Raw genomic sequence first — 24,485 nt, forward strand, 5'->3', positions numbered from 1 at the left:
CTGAAACCCTGCTCTGTGACAGCGTCGCTCCGAGTCCGTCCTCTCACTCGTCCATCTGTACTGTGGCGTGGTGATATGATGGTTGTGAGATTCTCACCATACCTTCTCTCCAAAGGTACTGACTAGGTGCCTGGCTGTTGGCCGGTAATCGGCCCGCAACACTCGATGCTGTCAACTTGGACCAAGTATGTACAGCACTCGCACATGCACACCCGTACCCTTCGCTTCTGTGGTCTCTCCCTGGTCCAGCTTGCCGGATGCTGTTGGGCGGGGTGTTTGAGCCGTCTAGAATAGGCTCAACGGCACAATCACTCTGGTGTAGATCCAGTCGCATCTCGGCCGGGATGTACCGTGAACCGCAAAAGAGCTTGGGTACAGTGACGGGCACTATGCGAGGGGATAATTTACAGCAAATGAGGCAAATGAGGTAAATGAAGATAAGCCTGCTGCCATTGACGGGGGAAATGTCGGGCAATCTGCATCGATAATAACAACCATGCCGCTGTCAGGTCTCTCCAGATAAGGTGCGCACAACCCTGGTCCGCCGCCTCGACAGCCATGAATGAGCATGGAGAATTTGCTGGGGGACGACGAGGCACCCACACCCTCCGAGCTTGTACACGCTGATTCTCTGGTGCGACTCTTGTCGTGACGATGACGAGCCCGGCTTGCTGTCAGTCAGCCCTAGAGCGTTGCAGCTAGGACGAGGCCACGGCTTGTCTTGGAAGGCCAAGCTGCCTCCCTCGTACCATGAATCATGACGAAGGGCTCGAAGAAATCGGTTGTCGTATGATGGGCGACCAACACACATACATACATACATACACACGCACGCACACACAAGGAAACAGGCACCAGCCACTCCTATACACAAACCAAATGCGAGGGTAGTAGTACACACACAATGCCTTGGAAAACAGGTGCAGTGTCTACTTTTACAGCCATGTGGTGGTAGACGACGGCCTTTGTTTAAGTGGATCGCTTCTGCACCAGGTAGCCGAGAGCAAGCAAGCATATTTTTGGGGGGGGGCCTAGGCAAGGAATATATTGGGCCACCTGCCCTAGACGTGGGCTCACTCAACTTGGCGTTTTTGGGACTCCAGACGCCAATGCTGCAACTCCCCACCCTTCTCACACACGAACGAACGCCTGCACCTGCACGTCCAGGGAGCGGCGGCGGGCCCCCGGGGGCTGTCCGGCTGCCTTTGGTACGTGCTGCGGCGGCATGTATGTAGGGTATGTACACTAGGTATGTGAATAGGCATGCAGTGTACATGGCAGGAGCTTGGAGTGCTCGGCCTGGGCAGATCTGGCACTCGGGGCCGCCCACTCGTGTGGGTGGCATCGTGTGCCCTGTCTGGCATGTCCAAGGTACTAGCTAACATTGTACGGAGAGAGCAGGTGTGCTGCGCATGTGCCCTGGGTAAACTGCAGCCCGCTGACGCGAGACCAGGGGGAACACGTTCCCTCGTCTTAACCAACTCGGGCAATGGATACTTGTCCTGTCCGTGCCGCACCACACCTGTCTCGCGTACCTTTCTCCAGTGGGCCTTAGCATGTCTGGACTCGACGACATGCCCGGCCTTCCCCCCAGCCAAGTCCTTTCGTCCAGGGCACCCGGCTCAACTGCTCCCCAAGGCGGCACTGCTGCCCACCCCAAGTGTCTTTCTTTAGTGTACATGGTGCTCACACTCGCGCCCCCCGGTCGTTTCCCTGTTCCAGCGGAAAAGTCTCCAGCGGACTGGCCTCTCTCGCTGCTGAATACGGCCCCTGGGTACCCTGCCTCCGCAAGCCGGTAGAGAAAAAAAGAGGACCCCCTCCCCAGAGCCACCAATGACACGCCTGGACACTTCGTGTCGGACCCCAAACCCAAACCGTTCCTGAATCGTCCAACCTTGTCTGGTATTACCCTCCCGCACCCGCGCTCCCTCTCTCGCCCTGTCCTGCGCCTATTCCTCCTTCTCCTCCACGTCCCTACGCTTGCTTGTTTTCCTTTCCACATTTCGAATCCATCGCGGGTTTTTTCCTTTCCCTTTCTCGTCTGCGGCAAACAACACTCTCTCTTATAATCGCGTCGAATATACGACGAATTTCCCTCGACTACCAACATCTCCACGGCGACGACTGGCTCGGAGCGGCAAAGCAGCAAAGTCAACAGGCACTGTGGGTCGAGGTTGGGACTGGTTCTGGGCCTCCGGGGTCAGCGGCGGATGCCCATGTTGTGAAATTGGTGCCGCCATACTTTTGAGAACGGCCGCGGCTCGTCGTCCATTTTCAACCATTGCACACCATCACCATGGACCCATTCCACGATAAGGCCGGCAACGAGCGGAGGGCTTCCCTCAGGATGTCGGCGAGGGCCTCAACCACAGTCGACGACGATGACTACGACTTGCAAGCCATGGCCATCTCGGATGGCTTCCGCCCAACCGATCTGTCCGCATCCCATCAACCCATTACCTCGACCACAAACCCTTCGACTGGCTCGGCGGTTGTGTCAAGAGACTCCTCCACTCCCAAGCGAGCCACACCCGCCCGGCCCTCCAGTATCGCGAAGCCACCCAGGTCACACGATCCGCTGACCCTTCGTCACGACGGTCCCGCAGCTCAATCGAACGGGACTCCCATCTCCCGCGTCTCCAGCACATCGACCGATTCACCCATCATTCGATCCGAGAGCCCCTACGAGGGACCATCTGGCCCGTCCCATCCGTACCAGATGTACCCGCAACGTACGAATAGTGTGGCGACATCATCCACCGCTCGCATGTCTGAACGATCTTACGCCGGCCCAAGTGGGCCGACGCACCCGTACACACTATACACGCAGAACACCGTACCTGTTGACTCAAATGAGGGCGACAACATTCCTGTGGGATTCGTTGGGCGCTCTGATGGCTATCAACGAAGGGTGGGTCCCGAGGGGGAAGAAATCGCCGACCTGATCGGACCGTTGGGTCACACTGAAGAGTTGCCTCCTTACACCAGGTATCCCGAGCAGACATACACAAGGAAACAACCTGGCGAGCCGCAACAGCAATCCTCAGTACCACCACTACCACAACAACACCAGCTGCAGCAGCAAACATCGCCGCGGCCAGAGCAGCAGCAGCAGCAACAACAACCACAGCAGCCTGCAGTGACTGTGATGGCAGCCGCAGTCGCTCCCATCGCCGGCGCTGGCGGCCTAGGGCTTGCCACCCGCAACCCTGAGTTTGAATCGCGAGAGGACCTACGCCTTCAACCGTCTCGGATGTCAAGTCGGACCTTGACCTCGGACACTGCCAGCCAGCATGAAATCAACACGGCCGCCGAGGCCTACGCCGAGAAGGGTGAGATCGACCGCAAATGGCAAAAGAGGGCAAAGAGGCGAATGTTTGGTATCGTCCCTTATTGGGCAATTTGCCTATTGGCAGTCGGACTGGTGCTGATGTGAGTATTGATGTTTGCGCAATCTTGCTTGGATGGTGGCTAATGGACTCTACAGGGGCATTATTTTGGGTGCTGTTATCGGCAGTTTCTTTGCAAAACATAAGAAGCCCCCCGGCAAGCATCAGGATGATGAGGCCATACCTCTCGTCATACCGACGGCTACGGTGGATATTAAACCTTTGGCCACTCTGCCGCCGGACTTGCCGCGAATGGAAGTTGGCACGTTTGGCCTGCCCCCTCTTATCGCGAGCCAAGCGCCAAGCACTTGCTTCAACGATACCACTCAGGCACAGGCCTGGACCTGCAACATTCCTTTCACTAGCTACGTCATGGGCGTCTCCAGAATTGCCAACGAACTACCTATTTCCGATTACACCTTAAAACTTACTACATTCAATGACAGCGACCACGATGAGAACAGCCGAGCCAACATGTTCTTCTGGGGTACTCAACCGCCGCTTATTATTGACCCCCTCAAAATGCGGCTTGTCAACGACACTTCTGAACCAGGCCGTGGAGCCGCATGGTTTGCCCAAATGACCTACAACAAGACGGTCATTGTGGCGGAAGATAGGTTCCCCGGCGTCAGCACGCCCAAGAAGCAACCGACTTCGAAGAAGCGGTGGGATGGGCCACCGTCGCTGGGGCAAGATTTCAGCAGGAAAGGAGTGAAAGGAGCCCAGGCCGGTGACAGACCTTGGATTTGCACATGGCCTGGAACCCTACTCGAAGTCTTCGTCTATCCTGCTCAAAACAACAGCTTTCAGAAAAAGCCTACGTCGACCTCTCGAACCCCGGCGTTTGCAACCTTCCCGCCATCGACCTCTACACAATTCTTGGTCCGTCGTAGCATGCAGACCCAAGCCCCTCAATCAAGTCCGATCCCAACGGACCGACCACGACATGAGCCACCGCCGCCATACCCGCAAGTCATCAAGTTTGAGGAGCGTCGAGTATCACTTGATGAAACCAAGAACGCCTTCTGCCGACAAGTCGAAGTATGTGACGACGGCGAGAACACCGTTCCTGTCCTAAACGATGAGGGTCTGCCCGTCGAGGTTATGATCATGGAAAACCGGCAGACTGTGGCGATAGCCGACTCGAAAAAACGCTGGATACACGAAGACAGCCTTCTGGTCTCCCGAGATCGGCAAAGGACTAGCCAGTTGAGCGACTGTGGGTGCATATGGTGGTTCACATAACACAGGGACCAGGGCGAAGTCTCACCACTGCAATGCTGATTTATTGTACGGCTTAATGTACTACACCATCTTTCTCAGCCATAGGCTGTGTTACTAAACATCTCTTTGGGCGTTGATTGAATCCGGACGAGCATCATGGGCGCTGTTTACTTGGGCGCAATTGGCAGGCGATTTGTACATATCTGGTGAATACCTACGGTGGGCAAAACAGCCCCCGAAGAGCCTCCTGAGTAGAGGGGTTACGGAGCGAAGTTTTTCCAACCCCCTCCAGGTTGGCCGACCACTATTAAAAGACTTTATATTGGTGTTGCAGGTTTTGGTTTTTATCTTGCACATCAGCCAGCTACTGTTAGTATTAGTTCAGAAAGATCGGTGAAACCGAAAAAATAGTGGTCATCAGTAGCTATAAATGCCCTGGTCGAGAACTGGAAGTGAAGTCGGATTGTTGTTACACCTCACTTTGGATCATGACTATCCATGTCGGCGGCCAACCCATCCAGGAAGTTGTCTGCCATCTTCCTGGCCCTCCTTGCCTCGACATCCCTCCGCCGTTTCTCAATCTCCATGCGCCTCGCCTCTTTTTTCTCTTCCCGTTCCCTCCTTGCGGCCTCCGTCCGCAGCCTCTCCTCCTCGAGGTTCTGGAACTCCCTTTGCCTCGTCTCCTCGTCCTTGCTAAACTTGTAGAAGCCCGTACCCTTGGTGCGAATCTCGCTGTCGGCGTCGTAATGCCTTGCCTCGGGCGGCGTGGCGCTCCGGTCGCGCTTGCGCGCCAACTCCTCCATCTTCTCGGGGTCCTCGGGGTTGAAGGCCATCGTCTGGATGGCATCGCCGTAGAGCAGCTTCGAGGGGGCTGCAGGACGGGCAGACATGCGTTCCAGCTCTTCGGCCCCCAGGAGGCCGCGGCGGCGTTGGCGTTCGAGACGTTCCTTGTCGGCCCTTGTGCCGCGGCGGAGGCGGCCGAACTCGTCCTCGTATTCTATTATTTCGTTGTCGTCGCCATCGCCATCGGGGCCGTTCTCGCCGTCGGAGCCAGAGCTTGTGTCGTCGTTGTCGTCGTCGCCGCCGCCGTCGTTAGATTTGCCCTTCACCGCCTCAGACTCGGCCCATTTCCGGTCAAAGTCGATCAAAGGTGCGGCCTCGTTTTCCTTGGGCACGTAGTCGCCGCGCTTCATGGCTGCGTAGAGGCGCGCCTTTTCTTCCATTTTCCGCCGTGCGCGGGCGAGTTCTGAGGATTCTTCTTCGGTGCCGAGGGGCTCCTTCAGGTTCAGCTTGTTGGTTTCCGCCGGAGCTGCGCCGCTGGCCTTGCTGCTGCCGTCACCGTCACGCCGTTTGGGCCTTGCGCCTGGTAATATGCCATCCTTTGTCCGCGAGGGACGTGGCCGGGCTGGCGCTGAAGTTGTGGACGAGGAGGCGGACATGAGGGAGGTCAGCTGGGCCGTGAAGTCGAGGGAGCTGCCGAGCGCCATGTTGTTCTTGCGCTTCTTGGGTGGCGGTTGGCCGTAGAGATTTGGGTCTTGCGGCATTGTGAGTAGTGGCTGGAATCGATTGGTGATAAAAGGAATGGCGGGAGTCCCAATACTGAGATAAAGTGCTTTTTTCGTCGTCCTGATTTGCTCCTTGCGGCGCGTATTAATACGTCGGGTCAAACAGGTCGTAGTTGGCGCGGGATGATGATGTGTTGGGAGTATGAAAGTCGAGACGATGTTAGTGAACCCCACAGCATGTCCGTCGCTATCGTTATCGGGGCCGCAGGGGGCTTGCAGTGGAACAGGCCCGGGCCATACCGAGCCATCCACCATTCATTTTAACAGCAAGGCCTGGTGACTCTGTCGAAAGAAACCCCTAGAGAAACCCTGAAGTAGTCAGTTGCCTGAAAAGGGGTTGAGACAATATGTAGCTTTCGGAACGCTGTCAAGTCAGGTGGATTCAACGACAATTTCTGAGCCTATGCAAGGTTGATAGTCTGAGGAGGAAACTCTGCAGCTTATAGACAGACGTCAAGTCCATCTCCCTCAACCGCACCGGAATATACAAAATGACAGGTACCCTTGGTATTTCCAAATCAAACTCCAGTCATGACGCCACACCTTGAACATAGACTACACATGAATGGAAGTAATTGAGGGATGCCATCCCCCATGCGAACGGAGCATGGCCATTGAGCCGCCCCGAAGAAACCCTACCCTTACAGCAGCCCTCACCCTTCCCGCGAGCTCGCATTCGTTCTAACTAGACATGGCGTCGTTCCCGTCCCCGGGCTCGCTCAGGCGCTGTATGCGTTTCCGAGCTGCGGCTGCCACGGTAGGGGTCACGGCCGTTGTCCCACCCGCCTCTTCCGGCAAACGTTTGTGCTGTTGTCCCAGCTCACGCGATTGCGGTTGCGATTGGTTCTGGCTCTGGTTCTGGTTCGGGCTCCAAGGGCGGCACCAGCATAATCTGTAAATGTAGATGACGAAGTCCACACCGATCAAGAGGATGATGGGACCGACAAATATGAAGCCGAGCGCGATCTTATAGAATGTTAGCGACTGTGTTGGGCCAACGAGGTGGGGTGGTGAGTGCGGGACATACGAAGGCGCCCGAAATGTATCTGATAATGGAAGGGTAGTCGGATGAGAGTAACGAGTAAGTCATCATGGTGTCGTACCACGAGACAGTTTGTGAGCGGGCATCCATGAGAAGTCGTGAGCAGCGGCGGTCGCTGGGGGATTTGAGGAGCAAAAGCAGACGGTGAGGCGCGGTATAAGGATGATGGGAGGGATTGAGAGCGGCGGGATATCGTTGGGCCCAGTGGCTGGTTGTATGGGTGGGTGTGACGATGGAATACTGCAGGTTTGTTGAGGGTGGGATGACGGGCTTATGAGAGCTTGTTCATACTCGCGGACACTTTGCGCTGGTGGGGGCTTGGGGGCATTGCCGTGTTAGTATTCTTGGTCCGTCAGTAAGAGACGTTGGTCAAGTCGGTCGCCAGATTGTAAGGTGACAACAAGACGTAAGGCGAACATGGACTGCCAGGCAAATGGGAGGCGTAGATGTAAATAAATACATGGGCATCAGCATGTGCTAGCCGGCGCCTCCGTACCCTTTTGTTATACTTGTAGGACCAGGGCTGCATTGTCTAGGACAATTGCGATAGCTCCCGTCCGCTTCTTCTCGTTCAAGGCATTGGTTGATTCAAGCAAAACAGGGAGGGTCGGAGAGCGGAGGCGCTTGAGAAGGCACACACGGTATTGTCTCTGCCTGTCTTGAAGCTGATGCCGCCCCTTTTCCCACCTAGATGCTGATAGCCAAATTACCTCACCTCAGCTCACCTTATTCTCCATGCCTCCTTTCAGTCAAGTTAACGTGCTGGCTCCTCGGCTGTCCATACCCCCCGCGAACCCCCGGTTCGTAAAAGGTGCCTAACGGCGCGTGGCAGATCGCCCACAGTGACGCAGCCAGCCCACAGAAGCACCGATGTCCCCGTGTGCCGCGGGCCTGGCGGTGACAGTTCCAGCCCCATCCCCAAGACCCTTCAGTGGTTAGGGGGGGCTCAAGGGGCTCAGCTCACTTAAGCGAAAGTCTTCCGGTGTTCCATCGTGGCTGCCTCTCACCGCCTACCCGATCAGAAGCTCCCGCCAATTCCCCGCCATGCATCACCGCCCGCGCTGGATCGCAACTTTTTTGATTTTTTGAGCACCCAATCAATCCCTCGCTCCCTGCCCATATCGCACGGCTCCGTCTCAAGACCATTCTGTGTCTGCGAGGTGTTTTGGACATAACTTTAACCTCTTTTCTGGCCATCTTCTGCCAAGCAAGAGTCAACCATGGGCGGAGCAAAAAACAAGAGCACGAAGCGCGAAGACTATCGCAATGCGCGCAACCAAGAGGGCGTGGCAGAATTGCCCAGAAAGAAATTCTACAGGCAACGAGCTCATGCCAACCCCTTCTCCGATCACCAATTAGTCTAGTTGAGTCTCGAGACGTTCGTTTGTGGCTTTGCATTGTCGCTAACCGCACTCCTGACCTCAGCCCAGCTAGTCCAGGCGACATGGACTGGACGCAATACTACCCTGCCTTCGCGGCCGTAGACGAGCCCTCCTCCAACGAACAGACGACAAGCTTAGAGGCAACGACTCTGGAGGCTTCCCTACCGAAACCACGCAGTTTAAAGAAGGACGTCGAGGTCGTTGACATTGGCTGCGGTTTCGGCGGGTTGCTCGTAGCGTTGGCACCTATCCTGCCAGACACGCTCGTGCTTGGTATCTGCACCCGGCGAGCAGTTTACTGGTATGCCTGCTGACTTTGGTAGGCCTTGAGATTAGGACATCGGTAACAGAGTATGTCCAGGAGCGTGTCAAGGCGCTCAGAGTCCAGAACCAGGAAGCCGGCCTGTACCAGAACATCAGCTGTCTCCGCGCAAACAGCATGAAGTTCCTCCCAAATTTCTTCAAGAAGGCGCAACTCTCCAAGATCTTCATTTGCTTCCCCGACCCGCACTTCAAGGCGCGGAAACACAAGGCGAGAATTGTGTCGACGACGTTGAATTCCGAGTACGCCTTTGCGTTGCGCCCTGGGGGCATCGTCTACACCATCACCGACGTCGAGACCCTGCATCAGTGGATGGTGGATCATTTCACTGCCCATCCCTCCTTTGAGCGCGTGTCCGAGGAAGAGCAGGAAGCCGATGAGTGTGTGCGGGTGATGAAGTCGGAGACGGAGGAGGGCAAGAAGGTGACGCGGAACCAAGGGCAGAAGTACGTTGCACTCTTCCGCAGATCGGAAGACCCTCCATGGTGAGTGTTGAGGGCGCGTAAAACCGGAAGAACAACGAATGGGATGGCCTTGAGCCACTCTTAGAGACCGTGGTGTTAGTCCTGGAGGAAGTTCATTGATACCCGCCTCTCACAGTGATTCGTTCCAAATGGCAATGTTCTGAGGCGTTCTGGGGCTCTACTCTCAAAAGCGCCAAGTGTGCTTCTTGTTCAAATGCAATTTCAATGTCTACGTGTGATCATTTGCCGCGATTACAACTCGCAACGATAGGATCTAACGTCATGGGCTATAACAATAGTTTGTCGGCTAGTTACATATCCATCCGCGCCCCAAGTGACAGCTCGGGCCCACCTGAACTCATGCACGCTGCGGCAGGCCTGCAGCGACGGCCGACCAGTATATAGAAGGTAACCCCAGCGAGGTGAGAAGGTAAAAGGTACATCGAGGTACTCACCCGCCTCCCATACATACATAGTGCACCTCGACATCACCTGCCATCCACACGTGTCTATCCGCATCGCACCGCACTCCTCCTCACGTCTCCTTAATCGATAAGGCCAGCCCAGCCGAGCTCCCCATTTACTCAACCCAGCTCCCGAGAGCACCGCAAATTTCGACGACATACGATGTAGCGACAGCCTATTACCCCTCGAATCAATCTGGATTATGGCCCTGCAAGGAAGAGACCTGATCCTTGCCGCCGTCACATGCTTCATTGCCTGGGGCTACGCCATCAGTTGGGTCCCGACTTTGCGATGGATAGGCTACGCCCTGGTCGGAGGGGTGGTCCTGACGGTGGTCGTCTTGGTCGCCCTCATACTGCTCACGTCACGCGGTTCTAGACGCGGGCTGCGTCATCAATCACCGCGTCCGAATGGTCCTGCATTCCTTGCGCCCAAGGCGTGGGCCCGGGAGGTCGCTAGTCTCCAAACACGACAGTCCTATACGAAAGTACCCCTCGACCCTGACTCTGGCCGCATCTCCAAAGCTCTTGACGAGCTCCTCGAACTCATAATACGGGACTTTGTCAGCTCGTGGTACTCCAGCATTAGCAAGAACCCCCTCTTCTCCAACGAAGTTGACAAGGCCGTGCGCGATGCCCTTGCCAGCATACGGGAGCGGCTCTTGGAGCTCGACCTCGTTGACATCGTTACCATGCGAGTTGTCCCGATGTTGAACGCGCATTTTCGAGACTTTTACGAAGCTGAGCGAGCTGTCCGAGGGAAGAAACTGAATCGGTCTGTGACGGAATCAGAAGAGCTGGATCTCGCAATCGCGTCCAAATATAAGGACGGAAAACTTCACCCTGCTGCGTCGTTGTCTTTTCCCGACACGAAACTTGTGCAACAGGATTATCTTCGGAATATGGTCTCTGGGATTCTACCAAAAGTTCTACCACCCAGCGTGCTTGCTAGTCGGGCCGTCTCTGCCATCATTCGAGAGATTGTGGCCTGCGCCGTACTGTTTCCCGTGATGCAAATTCTGGCCGAACCCGATACTTGGAACCAAGTAATGGAAAACTATGGCCGTTCCATGCTGCAAGACCGGTCCACAGTCCGTAAGCTTAGGGCAGCATTGGACCAGCATGCCTCTCCGACGCCAAGGTCCAGCAAAGCCGCCATAATACCCCGACTTTCGCCCACCGACAGCGAGAGGAAGTTCGAGAAGTTCATTCGCGCGATACGAAAAGTTGGTAATCTTTCAGATGCCAGGCGACTGAGAAGCGAAGTTGCGAGCCAGCTAAAGCGGGATTCATTGGAAGAAAACCAGGACCAAGTCTATCTTCGCCGATTAGAGATGGGCAAGCGACTGCTGGACCAACGCGTCCAGCATCTAGCAGCTGGCGGTAGTCGACAAGCTCCTGCGACTATGCCCGCTCGCTCAGCGGACATTCCCCAGGCTGCCTCCAAGCTTGAGAACGCATCGCTGGTCGATTTGCTCCGAGATGCGTCCGGCTTGTCGTATTTCATGGAGTTTATGGACCGTCACCGCATGATGCCTCTCGTTCAATTTTGGCTGGTTGTCGACGGCTTCCGCAACCCGTTAGAGGAAGAAGGCCAAGATGACGAGCACTTGCCCTCCAATTTGCCAATGTGGACTGATTCTGACCGCTTGGACCTGGCACAGATCGACCATGCATACTTAGCCAAGGCCGAGTTGAAGGTTTCCCAATCTTCTCGAGATGAAGTCCGGGCCTTTCTCAACGCTGGCAAGTCAGCAACTCCTGAGCAATATTACAAGGCTCGGAGAGCCATCTTGAGGGCCCAGGCAGCTGTCTTGGAGAGAATGCAAGCCCAATTTTTCCAAGCCTTTAAAAAGTCGGATCTCTTCTATAAATGTTTGGCAGCGGAAGAAGCATCGGCAAGGATCGCAGCTCTCCCAGCCCCAGAGCCATCTGCCTCGCAGGCACACCCACCAATGTATCGAAGTTCCCAGTCCTATCAATCCAAGCCAAACCCCGTCACCCGCTTGGCGCCGAGGCTTTCACGCCCATTGACGAAGCGTGCCGGATCGGCGTCAGATTTGAGGAGCCTCAACGTTAACGGCAGCGGCCCTGATTCGGCGATGACGCAAAGGCACTCCTTGGAGGAAGAATCTCCAACTCCACTGTTCGAAGATGATGACCTCGAACAGGACGGCATGATGGACTCGGTTCAAAGCCTCGATCAGGACGTAAGCAAGCCGGTTCCAGACACGAACGTGGTGCAAGCAATGGAAGAGGCCTTGAACAACATCATGGAGGATAACCGACCACAAACAGCAGAGGAATTTCGAGCCTCATTGTTTGGGGCCGAAGACGCGGGATCGAGTCTCTTCTCCGGAGATAATGAATCACATCGTGGATCACTTGATGTGACAAGACCCGCGCAGTCATCTAAAGAGCCCGAGAAACCAAGCTTGTCGTCTCTTGGTCTTGTCAGTGCAGCATCTCGCATAGGAGTCTTCGTAGATGATGATCTGTTTGGCGACGAAGATAAATATCTTTCTGACGAACGAGATGACCTCGATGAAGAGAACAAAGGCGACGTGGAAGACGAAGTACATCAAGCAGCACCGGGCGATCTTGGCCTAGCAGAAGCTATCACGGCGTTGTCCAACGATATTGACCGTCTCGTTGCGCAAGATGCCATTGTCGAGTCGCTGACCAAGAAGGCAGAGCTCACCAACAACACGGCCGAGCTTCGGATTCTCCGTAAGTCTAAGGCGAGTCTGCAACGCGAAATTCGTCGCAAGGAACTTCAGAGGCAGCAGTACGTTGTACAAGAGAGCGATAACAGCTTGTATGGCCGGTCTACTATCAAAATCAAGGCCATTCAAGTGGGACGAGAAGACGATGGCAGGGAGTTTGCATTGTACGTGGTTGAGGTGCAGAGGGATGCCGGTGAAAAGATGCCAGCGGCGACGTGGATCATTACCCGGCGGTACAGCGAGTTCCATGATCTGCACCAGAGGCTTCGCTCAAGATACCCCTCTGTCCGCAATCTTGACTTCCCCCGCAGAAGGATGGTTATGAAATTCCAGAGCGAATTTCTCCGCAAGCGACGGACAGCTCTTGAGCATTATCTTCGGGAGCTTCTGATGCTACCAGAAGTCTGCAGGAGCCGGGATCTGCGAGCCTTCTTGTCTCAGAGTGTGATAGCTCAGGGCCAAGATCTTGTGGATCGCGAGGACAAGAAAGATATGATGACGAGACTATACGACTCCGTTACTGACGGAATGGAGGATATACTGGGCAACATTCCAGTCTTGGATCAACTGTCACTAGCCGGCCAAAACCTCATCGCGGCAGCCACAAACCAATTGAACGCCGTGCCACTTTCTGTCAATGAGGATGGTGTCAGCGCCGCCGAGGCTGAGGCAGAGTTGAATGCCTTTGAGAACAAGGAACTCGAGTCTTTCATCAAACCGATCTGCGACATCTTCCTGGAGGTTTTCGAACTCAATCGAGGCAATAACTGGCTCCGAGGACGTGCCGTTGTAGTTGTCTTACAGCAACTACTAGGCGGTACGATCGAACGCAAAGTTCGAGATAACGTGAAGATGTTGGTTCAAGAAGACGCGATTCTTAAGTACATTGCCCTTCTCAGAGACAGCATGTGGCCCGGCGGCCAGATGAACAAGAATAAGCAGCCGAGGACAGCATCAGAAAAGAGGAAGACACGGACTGAAGCCAGTCTAATGCTGGCAACCCTCGTGCCAGACTTGGCAGGGAGTGTGGTCGGGCGAGTGAATGCGCAGGCGGCTAGCCGACGTGTCTTCGCAACTTTCAACAATTCGAGGCTAAAGTAAGTTGTCCCTCGTAACTTTGAATATTTTCAAATGTAGTAAGCTAACCTATGGTTTGTTTCTAGTGCTCATCTCGCCTTTACGTTCATGGATGAATTGGTGGAAATTCTGTTCGGTTGAGAAGAGATTCCTACCTCGCCACTTAATGCTTGGTTCAGTCGAGGAACTCCTCTTCGTGTGTGTTGGCAATTGGCATAGCATGGCGTCTGCTGGGGATGCTTTCTTTTTTACAGGCCGGCACGTGCCGGAGGCGACGATAAGGCTGCATAAGCAGGCGTCCGGGTTTCGACTTTTTTTTCTTTTCTTTTTTTCTTCCTGGGGCCACATATGGCAGAGGGTTAAGGCGGCCCAAGGGGTGATAATAATGCGGAATGCTAGACGTGAATTTGCTAACGGCGAGATTAAATGAGAGATGAAAAGAGATGCGAAGCCGAGTCCTCTAAGGGTGGATGAAACGATGGTGCTGAACAGCGATGCTCCGAAAGAAGCTGGTAAGGGGGAACCTAGGCACTGCGTTTGGCTGAGGCGAAACAGCAGTGCATACGGTGGAGCAGGAAAGGGGAAAGAGGCTTGCCCACGAGCGGCCAGGTAGACATGCAATATACCGTATATGATTTTCATACAAGCAGCCCTCGTTGGAGAGGATAATTGGTACTTTTGCAAAGGGGCCAGTGATTCAGCAGGTCGGTACCGACAAGCGTGGCAGTCTGGATAGAGTCGTTCCATTAACATGTCGACGAGTGAGGGTGGAGGGGGGATTCTCCCTGTTACAGACCCAGGTTGGCTGGGGGGGCCATCTTATGGCTCGTGGGTTTCGAATTGGGGCTAACCTCGGCCTGGAGCGGTGCTTAAAGAGGTAGTTGAACAGGTCGTGAGATGATGCAAGAATTTGTCGAGAATTTTGGTATGCTTAGTTTTGTCGAAAACAGAATGGTTATGGATGAACAACCCGTCGTCGGCATCGAGAGTTTGATTAACCGTACGTTGAGTATGGTATACATGGGTCCAGGGACAGGTGGTAATAAAAAGAAAAATCAAAATGACAAATTTAAAGCCCAACCATCATCCGACAGAATTCTGCTTCCATGTCACTGATCTCCCGATTTCCTCCCCAGGCCATCGCAATCTCAGATGCGTTCGTTACTTTGCAGGTGACGAGAAATCGGAAATGCCTGTGTTTCCTTGCCCTTCTTTGCGGCTGATGAAACGGGAGGAGTTACTTGGATTACCCGATGCAGCGGGTCGCACGGAAAGGGGTCGGGAGGTGTACGAATTTGGCGAACAGAACGCCCTCCTGCTAAGACTGGCACCATGCAATATCCATGTAGTGTTCTAGGTATGACCGGGCACTTTTGATTAACAGCGAGGATCTGGGCAACACCTGGGCACGGCAGCATGTTGCCGGACAGCTACGAAGCTGCACCCCCCCTGGCGGAGATCTCCCATCTTCACCTCTGATTGGCAGTCTGGATGCGATTTTCCCTCCGTCACTGCTTGGGAGGCCGACTTGTGGTATCGGGGAGGGGACTGAAGCAACATGAAGACAAGCCGTTGCGGTTGCCAGAGAGGCCGAAGAATGGCATACGTTGTTGCATCTGCAGTGTCGCGTGGATTAGTCTGGATACCGGCAAGTGAATGAGCGCCCTGGCTCGTCCAGCTACACCACAAATGGCTTAAGTGCAGGTTCCTGAGGCGCCGCAACAAGCTGCTTTAGAGTGTGTTTTAGCTTCCCTGTCAAAGATATCATCCATCAAACGTGCCGAAAGCTACTTGATGCTTCTTCGTCCAAAGATGTCCGCCTGCCTGCCTCGCAGTGTAGATGGCAATTCCGAGGTGGAGAGCTGCCTCGGGTCGCACAATAGAACATGAGACGGGGGCCTCCTGATTAAGTTTCTGACTGGGTAAAAGTTGGTGAAGCTTCAATCTGCTTCCTCGTCCCCCAGTGACCCAATGCAGGCTGCTTGACCACTCCGCTATGCAGTAAGGTTAAAAAGAAGAGCGTTGCGACGTTCGAAAATGGGCAAGGTGCGCGGTACCTCACCGTATCAGGCTCCTGGTGCAGTTCCTCAGCAGCTTTGGCCGTGGGTAGAGAACAGAAGGTACCTGAGGTTGGGCATGCAGCGCCGGGGTGTAGCTTGCCGTGCCATTGGCTGATGCTACCTTACCCTGGGCTGCTCCAGACGCCACAGCTCCTCCTGCTCCTCTTCGGTCGGCGGCCCAGCCCAGGTCCAGCGTCTCCTCCCCTCCCCTCTTCAGCCCATGCCTGGCTCTCGTTTTCGCTCCACCCACCCACCCTCTTTACTGTTTTTTCTGTCGCGGGCCATCTTCGCAAGGAACACAGGTCTTCAGGTCGTAGCTACCCAGGCCGCCCTCCCTCCGTCCTTGCCTAGCCAGGTATCAAGCAACATCAAATACCTTCCTTGCCCGACAGCACCTCACCTCGTCTCACCTCGACATTGCCTCGCCCTCCTCCCACCACCCATCACCATCACCTCCTCAGCTTCTTCGTCGTCTTACAGAGACTCCTCTCTGTTCCGACCAATCGCAAGACGACTGATTGGTGTAACGCCGACTTTCCTATCCTCATAATCCCCCAACCCTCTCAACACACCCGCCATCGCTTCATCCCTCTTCCCCTCTCGCATATCTGGGCGACAACCGGGTTTAGGCGATCCATCTTCTCTCTGCACCGTCAGTACGGCCGCTCTCTTGCACGTTCCCCGGACGTTACGAGGCCCGCTTGCTTCTCCCCTTCGCGGAAGCTATCTGGCCCTAGGTTTCTTGTTGATCCTTCTCCATCGCAGCTGTTCTGTGCAGTTCTGCTCCGGAAACCGTCTTGGGTCCAACCACAAACCCTGTATTGCCTTTCCACGGACCATCGCCTCCGCAGCCCCTCCCTCCAGGCTGGAATCGCGCGCCAACGTCTGTTTTCTTCCCTCCGATTGAGACTGATTTCCCAAGGACAACCCATCAGTTACCATGACCGAGGTATCTTCCACCAGGCTGTACCTGGGAAACCTCCCACGCACTGGTAAGCTCGGCCTTGCGCATCACCTGGCGCGCCGCTCGCCACAACATGCTAAAACATTCGCGCTCCTACAGCCACCAAGGCTGACGTCGAGGCCCATTTCGCGACCCATGGCACCGGCGAAATCACTGAGATCAAGCTCATGAACGGGTTCGGCTTCATCGAGTACAAGGATGCAATGGATGCCCGTGACGTTGTGCCCGGTAAGTGGTCCATACCTGTCCATTCATGCTTGTTCTTCCGTCGCTGACCTCTCGCCCGCCCAGCTTTCCGTACGTCCTGACGCGCCGTTCCATGGTCAACTTACCTACTTCCGCTCCGGTCCGCTAACTATAGCGTTAAAAAGATGGATCCGACTTCATGGGCGAACGCCTGACTGTACAATTTGCCCGTGGAACCCGGCATCGGGAGGGCGGCAGTGCCGGCGGCTTCAACAACAACGAGCGCGCGCCCCCAAGGCCTCGCCGCACTCCCCACCGAATGCAGATCACGGGACTTCCCACCGATACCAGTTGGCAGGTCTGTTGATTCTCTCCCCATTCTCTAAGCTGGATACCTGGATTCCCTTCTATTGGTGGCGCATGGCGTGCCTGGGCATTCATCATACCCTCGAGATGGATTTCCCGGCACGCTGTGCGCCTTCGGCTCCAAGCACCCGCATCCCGTCAGTCGACTGGTCCGGACTGTGCTGCGCTCCTGAAACTTGCTTCGTCAAGTCCACGACCGTTTCTCTGAATCGGCCCGGACCTGCCAGAGCAGCGATGGATCCCCAAAGCCGGACTCTCCTTACCTTTGGCTTCACCCCCCTTGACAGGCCGTTGCCTAGTCTTTGACTCCCGGATTATCAGCCTTCTTCGGCCCATCACACCGCTCCTGGACACCGACTTACATGGACTCTGGATATAGGACCTCAAAGACTTCGCTCGTCAATCGAGCCTTGATGTTGTCTACTCTGAGACGGGCCGCGACGGCAACGGACGGGGGTAAGTCGGCCATCACCCGAGATCTACACCGGTATCTCTGCTAACTTGAAGAATCCATCAGCTTCGTTGAGTTCGAAACCGCGGCAGACTTGAGAACTGCCGTTGAAAAGCTCGATGGCCGAGAATTCAAGGGGAATCGTGTTACTTGTGTCGCCGACGTAAGTAACAGGCCAAGGCGCGACAGAACAAGTTCAGGATGAGCTCACACAATACCAGACCCAACCTGACATGCCGCCTCGTGACATGCGTGGCGCACGCTCCCGTTCGCCCGGTGGTGGCCGCCGGCCCTACCCGCCTCCGGTTGACGACTACGACCGCCGCGGACCGCCGCGGGGCTACAGCCCGCGGAGAGACGGATACCGCGAGGGATACCGCGAGCGAAGCCCCCGCCGGGAGTACTATGACGATCGCGCTCGGTATCGCTCGCCTCCCCGTCGCCCCATCGACGACTACCCCCCTCCTCGAGGCCGCTACGAGGACCCCTACCGCCGGGACTATCCTCCGCCTCCTGACCCGTACGTCAACGGTAGACCGTACGACCGCCCGCCGAGAGATTTCCCTCCTCGGGATGCAGGCTACCCGCGTGAAGGGTACCCTCGCGAGTATGAACGTGGTGGCCGCTACTGGTAACTCACTCCTGCTCAAACGCTTGCCTCACAGGGGCTGTCCTTGACTCTGAATAGATCCTGGAGGCACCTCGATTCTAGTGTCTTGACGCAAGCCGATCCATCGCCAGCGAGACGCTGCGTATCTTTAAGATGAGTTGAAGGTGATGAGCACGGCCACTTTTTGGCCTCTGTATAGGCGCCAATGTCAATCTACAGACATGTGAGGGATTTTGACGTTGGCCAAGGCATCAGGTGGGATGCAGTTACAGAACCAGCTACGTAGGTATCGTTGAGCTGGAGAGAAAAGTCTTGATTGCCCTATGTATAATGTACGATTACACGCATGGATATCCATCAGAACAAAAATGATTTCGCGTCTATTTTTCAGACAGACTTTGATCCATTTGACCAGCTTTGAGGCTTCGTCATGTGCCATGAGCAAAGGATTCTGCGCATCGCATTGTTTTACGTATGCCTCAGCTTGAGATCGTGCGAGATTGTTGGCTCGAAGGATATGTAGAAACCGCTCGCATGATGAATGATCGAAAGTGTCTTACTAGATATCAAAGTTGACTATCGTGCCCGCGTCGACAGCGGGGAGTTGGCTAGCAATTTGCCTACTCTTTCCCTCCCGTCATGGCAACCGTGCCTTCAACCTTGGCTGGATACATCCGGAACGCCCCGAGGTCAAAAGCATTTCCTCCAGCATCATATACTTAAAAATTATACATCAAGACATCCTTCTTGGGCAAAGTGCACATGTCACACGCATACAAATAACAGATATTCCCTGGCCGCGCCGATTATGCTGTCTTCTTCCACTGGGTATACACGCCAATCAAACTGCTCACCGTACCGGCAAGGCCGACGATGCCATCATCGAAGTTGAGCCAGGCCAGCGCGGACGTGGGGACGGTCAAGTCGCAAAGGTCAGAAATGAGCTGCAGGCGGCTGACGGCACGTTCACTGGGTATATTGTCAGCGCCAGGTTTTCAAACGGCATGCCCAATTCAGGAGGAAGAACTTACATGGCTATTCTCTTAGCCTCGACAACACCTTCGCCCTCCTTCTTGTCTACCTTAGCCTCGCGCTGCTGGAGGCGATACAGGGTGTAAGTCTGAGCGACAACGCTGAAGATGAGACCAATGGCCCAGAAGCGGTAGGCCTCCTTTTGCAGCTTCTTGGCGCCCTCCCACTTCTTAATGCCGGCAGCGTCGAGGACGGTGGCGGCATCGAAAGTAAGGTAGCCGGCGTATCCCAGCTGGCGGCCGACGGCGGCATAGCGAAGAACGGGGTCGGTGGTTTTGGCGTCGGAGGCGACGGCAGCGGCCTTGAAGTGCTCGACATTCTTGCCAATGCGCATGATCTTGCGGGTCAGGCCGAACTGCTTCTTGATCGCATCCCAGGGGGCGATCTCGGTCTTGGAGCCATTGGTGCGGAAAAGGTACCAAGCATAGAAGCGGGCGAAGTACTGGAGGGTGCGGAGGATCTTGTCGCGGCCAACAGTCGTGGCAACAAACTTGTTGTAATGAGCCACCGATGGGTGGTAGATGAGGGCGTCGGCGACCATTGTGGCTTTTTGGGGGGTTTTTTTTTGGGGTGTGTGATTTGAAATCACCGGATGTTTAGAAAGTTGATGACGACGCGGGAGGAATTTGATGGGGAATGGTGGACTCTTAACGGATGCTGCGGTTCGAAGTCACGAAAGTGTCGATGGCATAGGAAGGGGCTGCTACTCCTCTCGATGGGGGAAGATTGTTTGGAGAGCATGCATTGGGCAGGCCGACCGGCTGAAGACGTGCTGCCATATGCCGAGGTCCGCCAGCGAACCCGAGACATCAGCGAACGTGGAGGAGGACCTAGCATTTGGACGCGCAGCGCGGAGACACACTCTCACGTGCCTTCTTGCATCGGCCGGCAGGCCCAAGAAGAGCCCGGTAGTATGGGCTGCTTGCGCACCTTCAGCTTGTGCTGAGGGCCTGATGTTCGTTCCACAGCTTAGCACTCTGCTGGTGGGGTCGAGAGGCTGGGGGGATTGGGAATAGCCCAGGACGCTGCCGGTAGATAAAATAATTATGCCTGAGGCTCCAATCAAGTTTAAAACTGAGGCATCATCACATCAGGACGTTCCTTCCCAGTCACGAGCACGGCACGTGGGCACCCCACCCACACCCAATATGTAGATATTGATTAACCATTACTACACAATTACATAGTTTTTGCATGGCATTTTTTATGCATTGGTCTCTCCCGTTGACGTCCACTGCGATTCATAATCTAGCCCACTATCCAGCTTTTCTATTTCCATCTAGTGACGGGATTATCTGCGGGGTTGGAAACCAGCCCCATCCACCGTCAAGCAACAACCCGAAGTCATGGGACGGACAAAGTCTACACCTCCAGCCGGACTTGAGCCACAGAAAGCCACAAGAAGACAGTCTGTAGCAACCAGTGTTTGGCGCGTTTTGGCGATATCTAACCCCAGCCACAGATTGCCGGAGGCGGGGAACATAAACATGCCAGACATGGTGAATATCCATAGCTCAAGAACGATTATCCGTCCGATCCAATGGATTGGAATACCTTCATCCGTCACCCACATGATGTCACCCGGACCCCTTCTCGCCCTCCACTCTCTTTTCCGCCGTCTCTGGTTTGACTCTTTTCTCCTAACCCCGAAGCCCCTCCCCCTCAGCGCAAACAAGCAAGTGCCCACGCCCCAGACAAGGTTCCCTCTTCCATCCCAGCCGCCCGCGCCTCTCAAAGTTGAAAGAACCCAGCCCAACCAGCCTAGCCCACCCGTAGACTATGGTTTGCTCGCTGCACACCGCGCCGAGGGTTTCCGAGAAATCCTCGAGGAGCGCCTCGCGTCCTGTGCTTTGCGCCCTCGTCCCCCATGTCTCGGGTTCCCCTCGGCCGGAGGTCGCTCCACTTGGTCGTGATGACTCGGGATCGCGCGCGATAATAGGACGTAGCCCTGTGATAGCCGTATGCCGAATTGAGGGGCATTCTCCCATGAGGACCCCATTGAAGACGAGAGCTTCCGGCAACGCTGTCTGAGGTCTTGTTCCAGACCCGGACTACATACACGATCCATTTCCTCCAATTGTCCTCTTTCTTCGTAATCTTGCCTCTTGACTTATTCTCCCTATTCTCCCTCCCTACAACATTTATCAACTCTTCATACCCCTTCTCATCGGTTTAACTCCGATCCATTGAATCAGTGCGCATCGCTCCTTGTTACAGCTATCGTGAACCCCGCCATCACAAGCTTTAAATCCTCGTCGATTGGGAATCTACTCCTCGCATATTCACTGACGAAGTCATCTTCCCTCCTTGTTGCAACCCCATCCATCTACTGTTCCGCGCCTCTTACTCATAGCCCAACATGTCGGCCTACACAACAAACGGCACCGGTCAAGAGACTGAGAAGATCAACACCAACATCGTCACTCTGACCCGTTTCCTTACGGAAGAGCAAGCGAAGCACAAGGAGGCCACCGGAGATTTTACGTAGGTGTTCTCTTCCTTCCTGCGTCCGTCGACAGCTTCTGATCATACCCCTAGTCTTCTGTGCCACGCCCTGCAATTTTCCTTCAAGTCCATCGCATACTACATCCGTCGAGCCACCCTGGTCAATCTCACGGGTCTGGCCGGTTCCTCCAACACCACGGGCGATGACCAAAAGAAGCTCGATGTCATCTCCAACGATCTCTTCATTGAGGCCATGAGGTCATCTGGCAAGTGCGCCTTGCTGGTCTCTGAAGAGGAGGAGGAGGTCATCTTCTTCAAGGACGCCACTGGCGCCCGCTACGCTGTGGCCTGCGATCCTATCGACGGAAGCTCCAACTTGGATGCCGGTGTGTCAGTCGGTACCATCTTTGCCATTCACAAGCTGCCAGAGGGTTCCACCGGCACCAAGGAGGACATTCTGAAGCCTGGCACCGAGCTCCTGGCCGCAGGCTTCACCATGTACGGCGCCTCGTCCCAGCTGGTTATCACCATGAAGGGTGGTACTGTCAACGGTTTCACCCTCGACACCGGCGTTGGCGAGTTCATCCTTACCCACCCCGACATGCGCCTGCCCAAGGCCCGCGCCATCTACTCGGTCAACGAGGGTAACTCGCTCTACTGGGAGGACAGCACCAACAACTACTTCAACTCATTGAAGACCCCTCAAGAGAACGGCAAGCCGTATAGCGCGCGTTACATCGGCTCCATGGTTGCTGATGCCTACCGCACGTTGCTGTATGGAGGTGTCTTTGCATACCCGGCGGACAAGAAGAGCCCCAAGGGTAAGCTCCGTATTCTGTACGAGTGCGCGCCCATGGCGCTGGTGTTTGAGAACGGTTAGTCCCCCAAAATATTCCGTTACATGCCCCTCATACAAAGGCTGACATCCCTCGCAGCTGGTGGTCAAGCGGTGGACAGCCAAATGAGAAGAATGCTTGAGGTGGTGCCTGAGAACATTCACGACAGAGCTGGTATCTTTATGGGCAGTTACGACGAGGTTGAGAAGGTCAAGAAGTTCCACCAGTAAGGTGCAGAGAGAACCATCATCCTACGCAACAACATATCACGACACGTGCGGAAATACGGCGCATTTTATGATTTGTCCAACATAAAGGGTGGTTGATTCCCCTTGTTTTATTTTATGCGGCGCTTTGGGCACCGGGATCAACTGTGAGGATGGTATGTGATATGAGGAATGGGATAGGGACATTGTGGAAATTTGGAAGATTGGCCAACCATCACCGGCCAGGACTAGGATATGCATCAAGCAGATTGGACATTTGAATGGTGTACAAAATCGACTGCTTTCAGAACCATGCGCTTTATTTGTGACAACATCGTACTGTGCTGTACCGTGGGTGCTGCTGTTTCCCGCTCAGAAGAACTTGGGGAATAGCTTGGGGGTGTTCTTCTTCCATTCCTGATAGTCCTTGCGGTCACCATAGCGCTTGTCGTACTTCTTCTCGCTCAATGGCACTCCAGAGACCTTGAGGAGGAGCAAACTGACGAAAGCTGGACTCACATAGGACATGGCCGCAGCAGTCAATGGTCCAGCGATACCACCTGACAGACCAAGGGCCAACTGGATGGGCTGTGTAACGAGAACACCAGCGGCTGCGGTAGCAACACCAGTCCAGAGAGAAATCTCGCCAAAGTAGTTGGGGTATTGGCTAGGGGCTTGTCAGCTTTTTTTTTTCTCGTCACAACATACGCATTTCCCTCCAAGTTGCGACAAGCAGTTGTGCGCATGTGAACAGTCTCGACGTACCTAACGCTCCAGAGACCGCTCGTCATAAACTGCTCGTCGTGGACCTTCTCGCGTCTCTCTCGCAGCCATTTGCTCTTTTGCCGGTCAGCGGTGATTTCAAATGCAAAACCACTGATGTACACAAGCAGGCCAATGGCGTCAGAGGCTTTGAAGGCTGGAAAAGCGGCGAACGCGGCAGCGGGCACAGAGTTCAAGGCGATGACAGGGAGAAGGCACAGAGAGACCCAGGTGGCTTGGGCGAAGAAGGCGACGGCGAACCTGGTGGGAGACTTCTTGATCTCGTCAAAACGGGAGTCCTTCCCTTCTTCCAAAATACGCTGGAAGAGGTATGATCCCACTGTGTGATTGGGGGGAATGAGTGAGCATTGGTCTGAAGCGTTGTGTGACCGCTACAAGGAGGGGGATGTCACTCACACCTGACAGCCCAGAAGATGACGGCGCCACTAAGAACAACCTGTCTCCAATTCAAAGCTCCCACGCCGCCAGGCTTGGTGAACGGCGCTAGGAGACTGGGCAACGATGCTGAGGCATTGGCAAGGTTCGACGAGTACTTTGCACGGAGTGAGGGTAAATAAAGGCTGAGGGCGGTGACGGATAGAAAGGTCAACGAGCCAGAGAAGTCGTAAAAGCGTTCATTCTGAGCGAGGATTGAGGGCACAGCAAAGGCGGCCTGGATCGCATATGCGGCAGAAACGGCGGGGACCAAAGTCCGTAACAAGGGACTCTTGAAATTGGTGAGGTGGAGGAGGGACTGTAGAAGCGTCATGATGAACTGTGTTGACTTGGGAGAAATACACAAGTAAACCAAGACGTCGATCAAGGGGGGAAACACGTTGCGAGAAGCAGAACATACACAAACAAGTTCCTGCAGAATCAGCCCTACGGTTTTGTACGAGAACCACCTGGCTG

At 54.9% G+C, this 24,485-nt stretch overlaps 9 protein-coding genes across 9 annotated transcripts; 5 read left to right on the top strand and 4 right to left on the bottom strand.

Annotated features, from left to right (window-relative positions):
- Positions 1-2,296: 2,296 nt before the first annotated feature.
- Positions 2,297-4,634, top strand: EsH8_X_000257 (uncharacterized protein; the record flags this gene model as incomplete). The annotated part of the gene is made up of 2 exons (XM_083274345.1): positions 2,297-3,432; positions 3,488-4,634. 2 exons carry the CDS (start codon positions 2,297-2,299, stop codon positions 4,632-4,634), a joined length of 2,283 nt encoding a protein of 760 aa, XP_083119737.1.
- Positions 4,635-5,089: 455 nt separating this feature from the next.
- Positions 5,090-6,157, bottom strand: EsH8_X_000258 (CCDC174 family protein; the record flags this gene model as incomplete). Its single annotated transcript, XM_083274346.1, has 1 exon — positions 5,090-6,157. The coding sequence occupies one exon, from the start codon at positions 6,155-6,157 to the stop codon at positions 5,090-5,092; it is 1,068 nt and encodes a 355-aa protein (XP_083119738.1).
- A 702-nt stretch (positions 6,158-6,859) lies between these two features.
- Positions 6,860-7,310, bottom strand: EsH8_X_000259 (uncharacterized protein; the record flags this gene model as incomplete). Its single annotated transcript, XM_083274347.1, has 2 exons — positions 6,860-7,144; positions 7,206-7,310. 2 exons carry the CDS (start codon positions 7,308-7,310, stop codon positions 6,860-6,862), a joined length of 390 nt encoding a protein of 129 aa, XP_083119739.1.
- A 1,130-nt stretch (positions 7,311-8,440) lies between these two features.
- EsH8_X_000260 (tRNA (guanine-N(7)-)-methyltransferase) lies at positions 8,441-9,413 on the top strand (the record flags this gene model as incomplete). The annotated part of the gene is made up of 3 exons (XM_083274348.1): positions 8,441-8,583; positions 8,646-8,875; positions 8,926-9,413. 3 exons carry the CDS (start codon positions 8,441-8,443, stop codon positions 9,411-9,413), a joined length of 861 nt encoding a protein of 286 aa, XP_083119740.1.
- Positions 9,414-10,055: 642 nt separating this feature from the next.
- On the top strand, positions 10,056-13,796 carry EsH8_X_000261 (putative methyltransferase-domain-containing protein; the record flags this gene model as incomplete). The annotated part of the gene is made up of 2 exons (XM_083274349.1): positions 10,056-13,675; positions 13,742-13,796. The coding sequence occupies 2 exons, from the start codon at positions 10,056-10,058 to the stop codon at positions 13,794-13,796; spliced, it is 3,675 nt and encodes a 1,224-aa protein (XP_083119741.1).
- Positions 13,797-16,655: 2,859 nt separating this feature from the next.
- Positions 16,656-18,317, top strand: EsH8_X_000262 (uncharacterized protein; the record flags this gene model as incomplete). Its single annotated transcript, XM_083274350.1, has 7 exons — positions 16,656-16,707; positions 16,779-16,907; positions 16,971-16,976; positions 17,051-17,223; positions 17,611-17,687; positions 17,749-17,845; positions 17,904-18,317. The coding sequence occupies 7 exons, from the start codon at positions 16,656-16,658 to the stop codon at positions 18,315-18,317; spliced, it is 948 nt and encodes a 315-aa protein (XP_083119742.1).
- A 781-nt stretch (positions 18,318-19,098) lies between these two features.
- On the bottom strand, positions 19,099-19,865 carry EsH8_X_000263 (peroxisomal biogenesis factor 11; the record flags this gene model as incomplete). The annotated part of the gene is made up of 2 exons (XM_083274351.1): positions 19,099-19,261; positions 19,324-19,865. The coding sequence occupies 2 exons, from the start codon at positions 19,863-19,865 to the stop codon at positions 19,099-19,101; spliced, it is 705 nt and encodes a 234-aa protein (XP_083119743.1).
- A 1,818-nt stretch (positions 19,866-21,683) lies between these two features.
- Positions 21,684-22,835, top strand: EsH8_X_000264 (fructose 1,6-bisphosphate 1-phosphatase; the record flags this gene model as incomplete). The annotated part of the gene is made up of 3 exons (XM_083274352.1): positions 21,684-21,808; positions 21,863-22,644; positions 22,705-22,835. The coding sequence occupies 3 exons, from the start codon at positions 21,684-21,686 to the stop codon at positions 22,833-22,835; spliced, it is 1,038 nt and encodes a 345-aa protein (XP_083119744.1).
- A 348-nt stretch (positions 22,836-23,183) lies between these two features.
- EsH8_X_000265 (uncharacterized protein) lies at positions 23,184-24,342 on the bottom strand (the record flags this gene model as incomplete). Its single annotated transcript, XM_083274353.1, has 3 exons — positions 23,184-23,478; positions 23,577-23,913; positions 23,991-24,342. The coding sequence occupies 3 exons, from the start codon at positions 24,340-24,342 to the stop codon at positions 23,184-23,186; spliced, it is 984 nt and encodes a 327-aa protein (XP_083119745.1).
- Positions 24,343-24,485: the final 143 nt, after the last annotated feature.

The sequence above is a fragment of the Colletotrichum jinshuiense genome, chromosome 10 (genome assembly GCF_051148585.1).
Source record: "Colletotrichum jinshuiense chromosome 10, complete sequence".
NCBI lineage: Eukaryota > Fungi > Ascomycota > Sordariomycetes > Glomerellales > Glomerellaceae > Colletotrichum > Colletotrichum jinshuiense.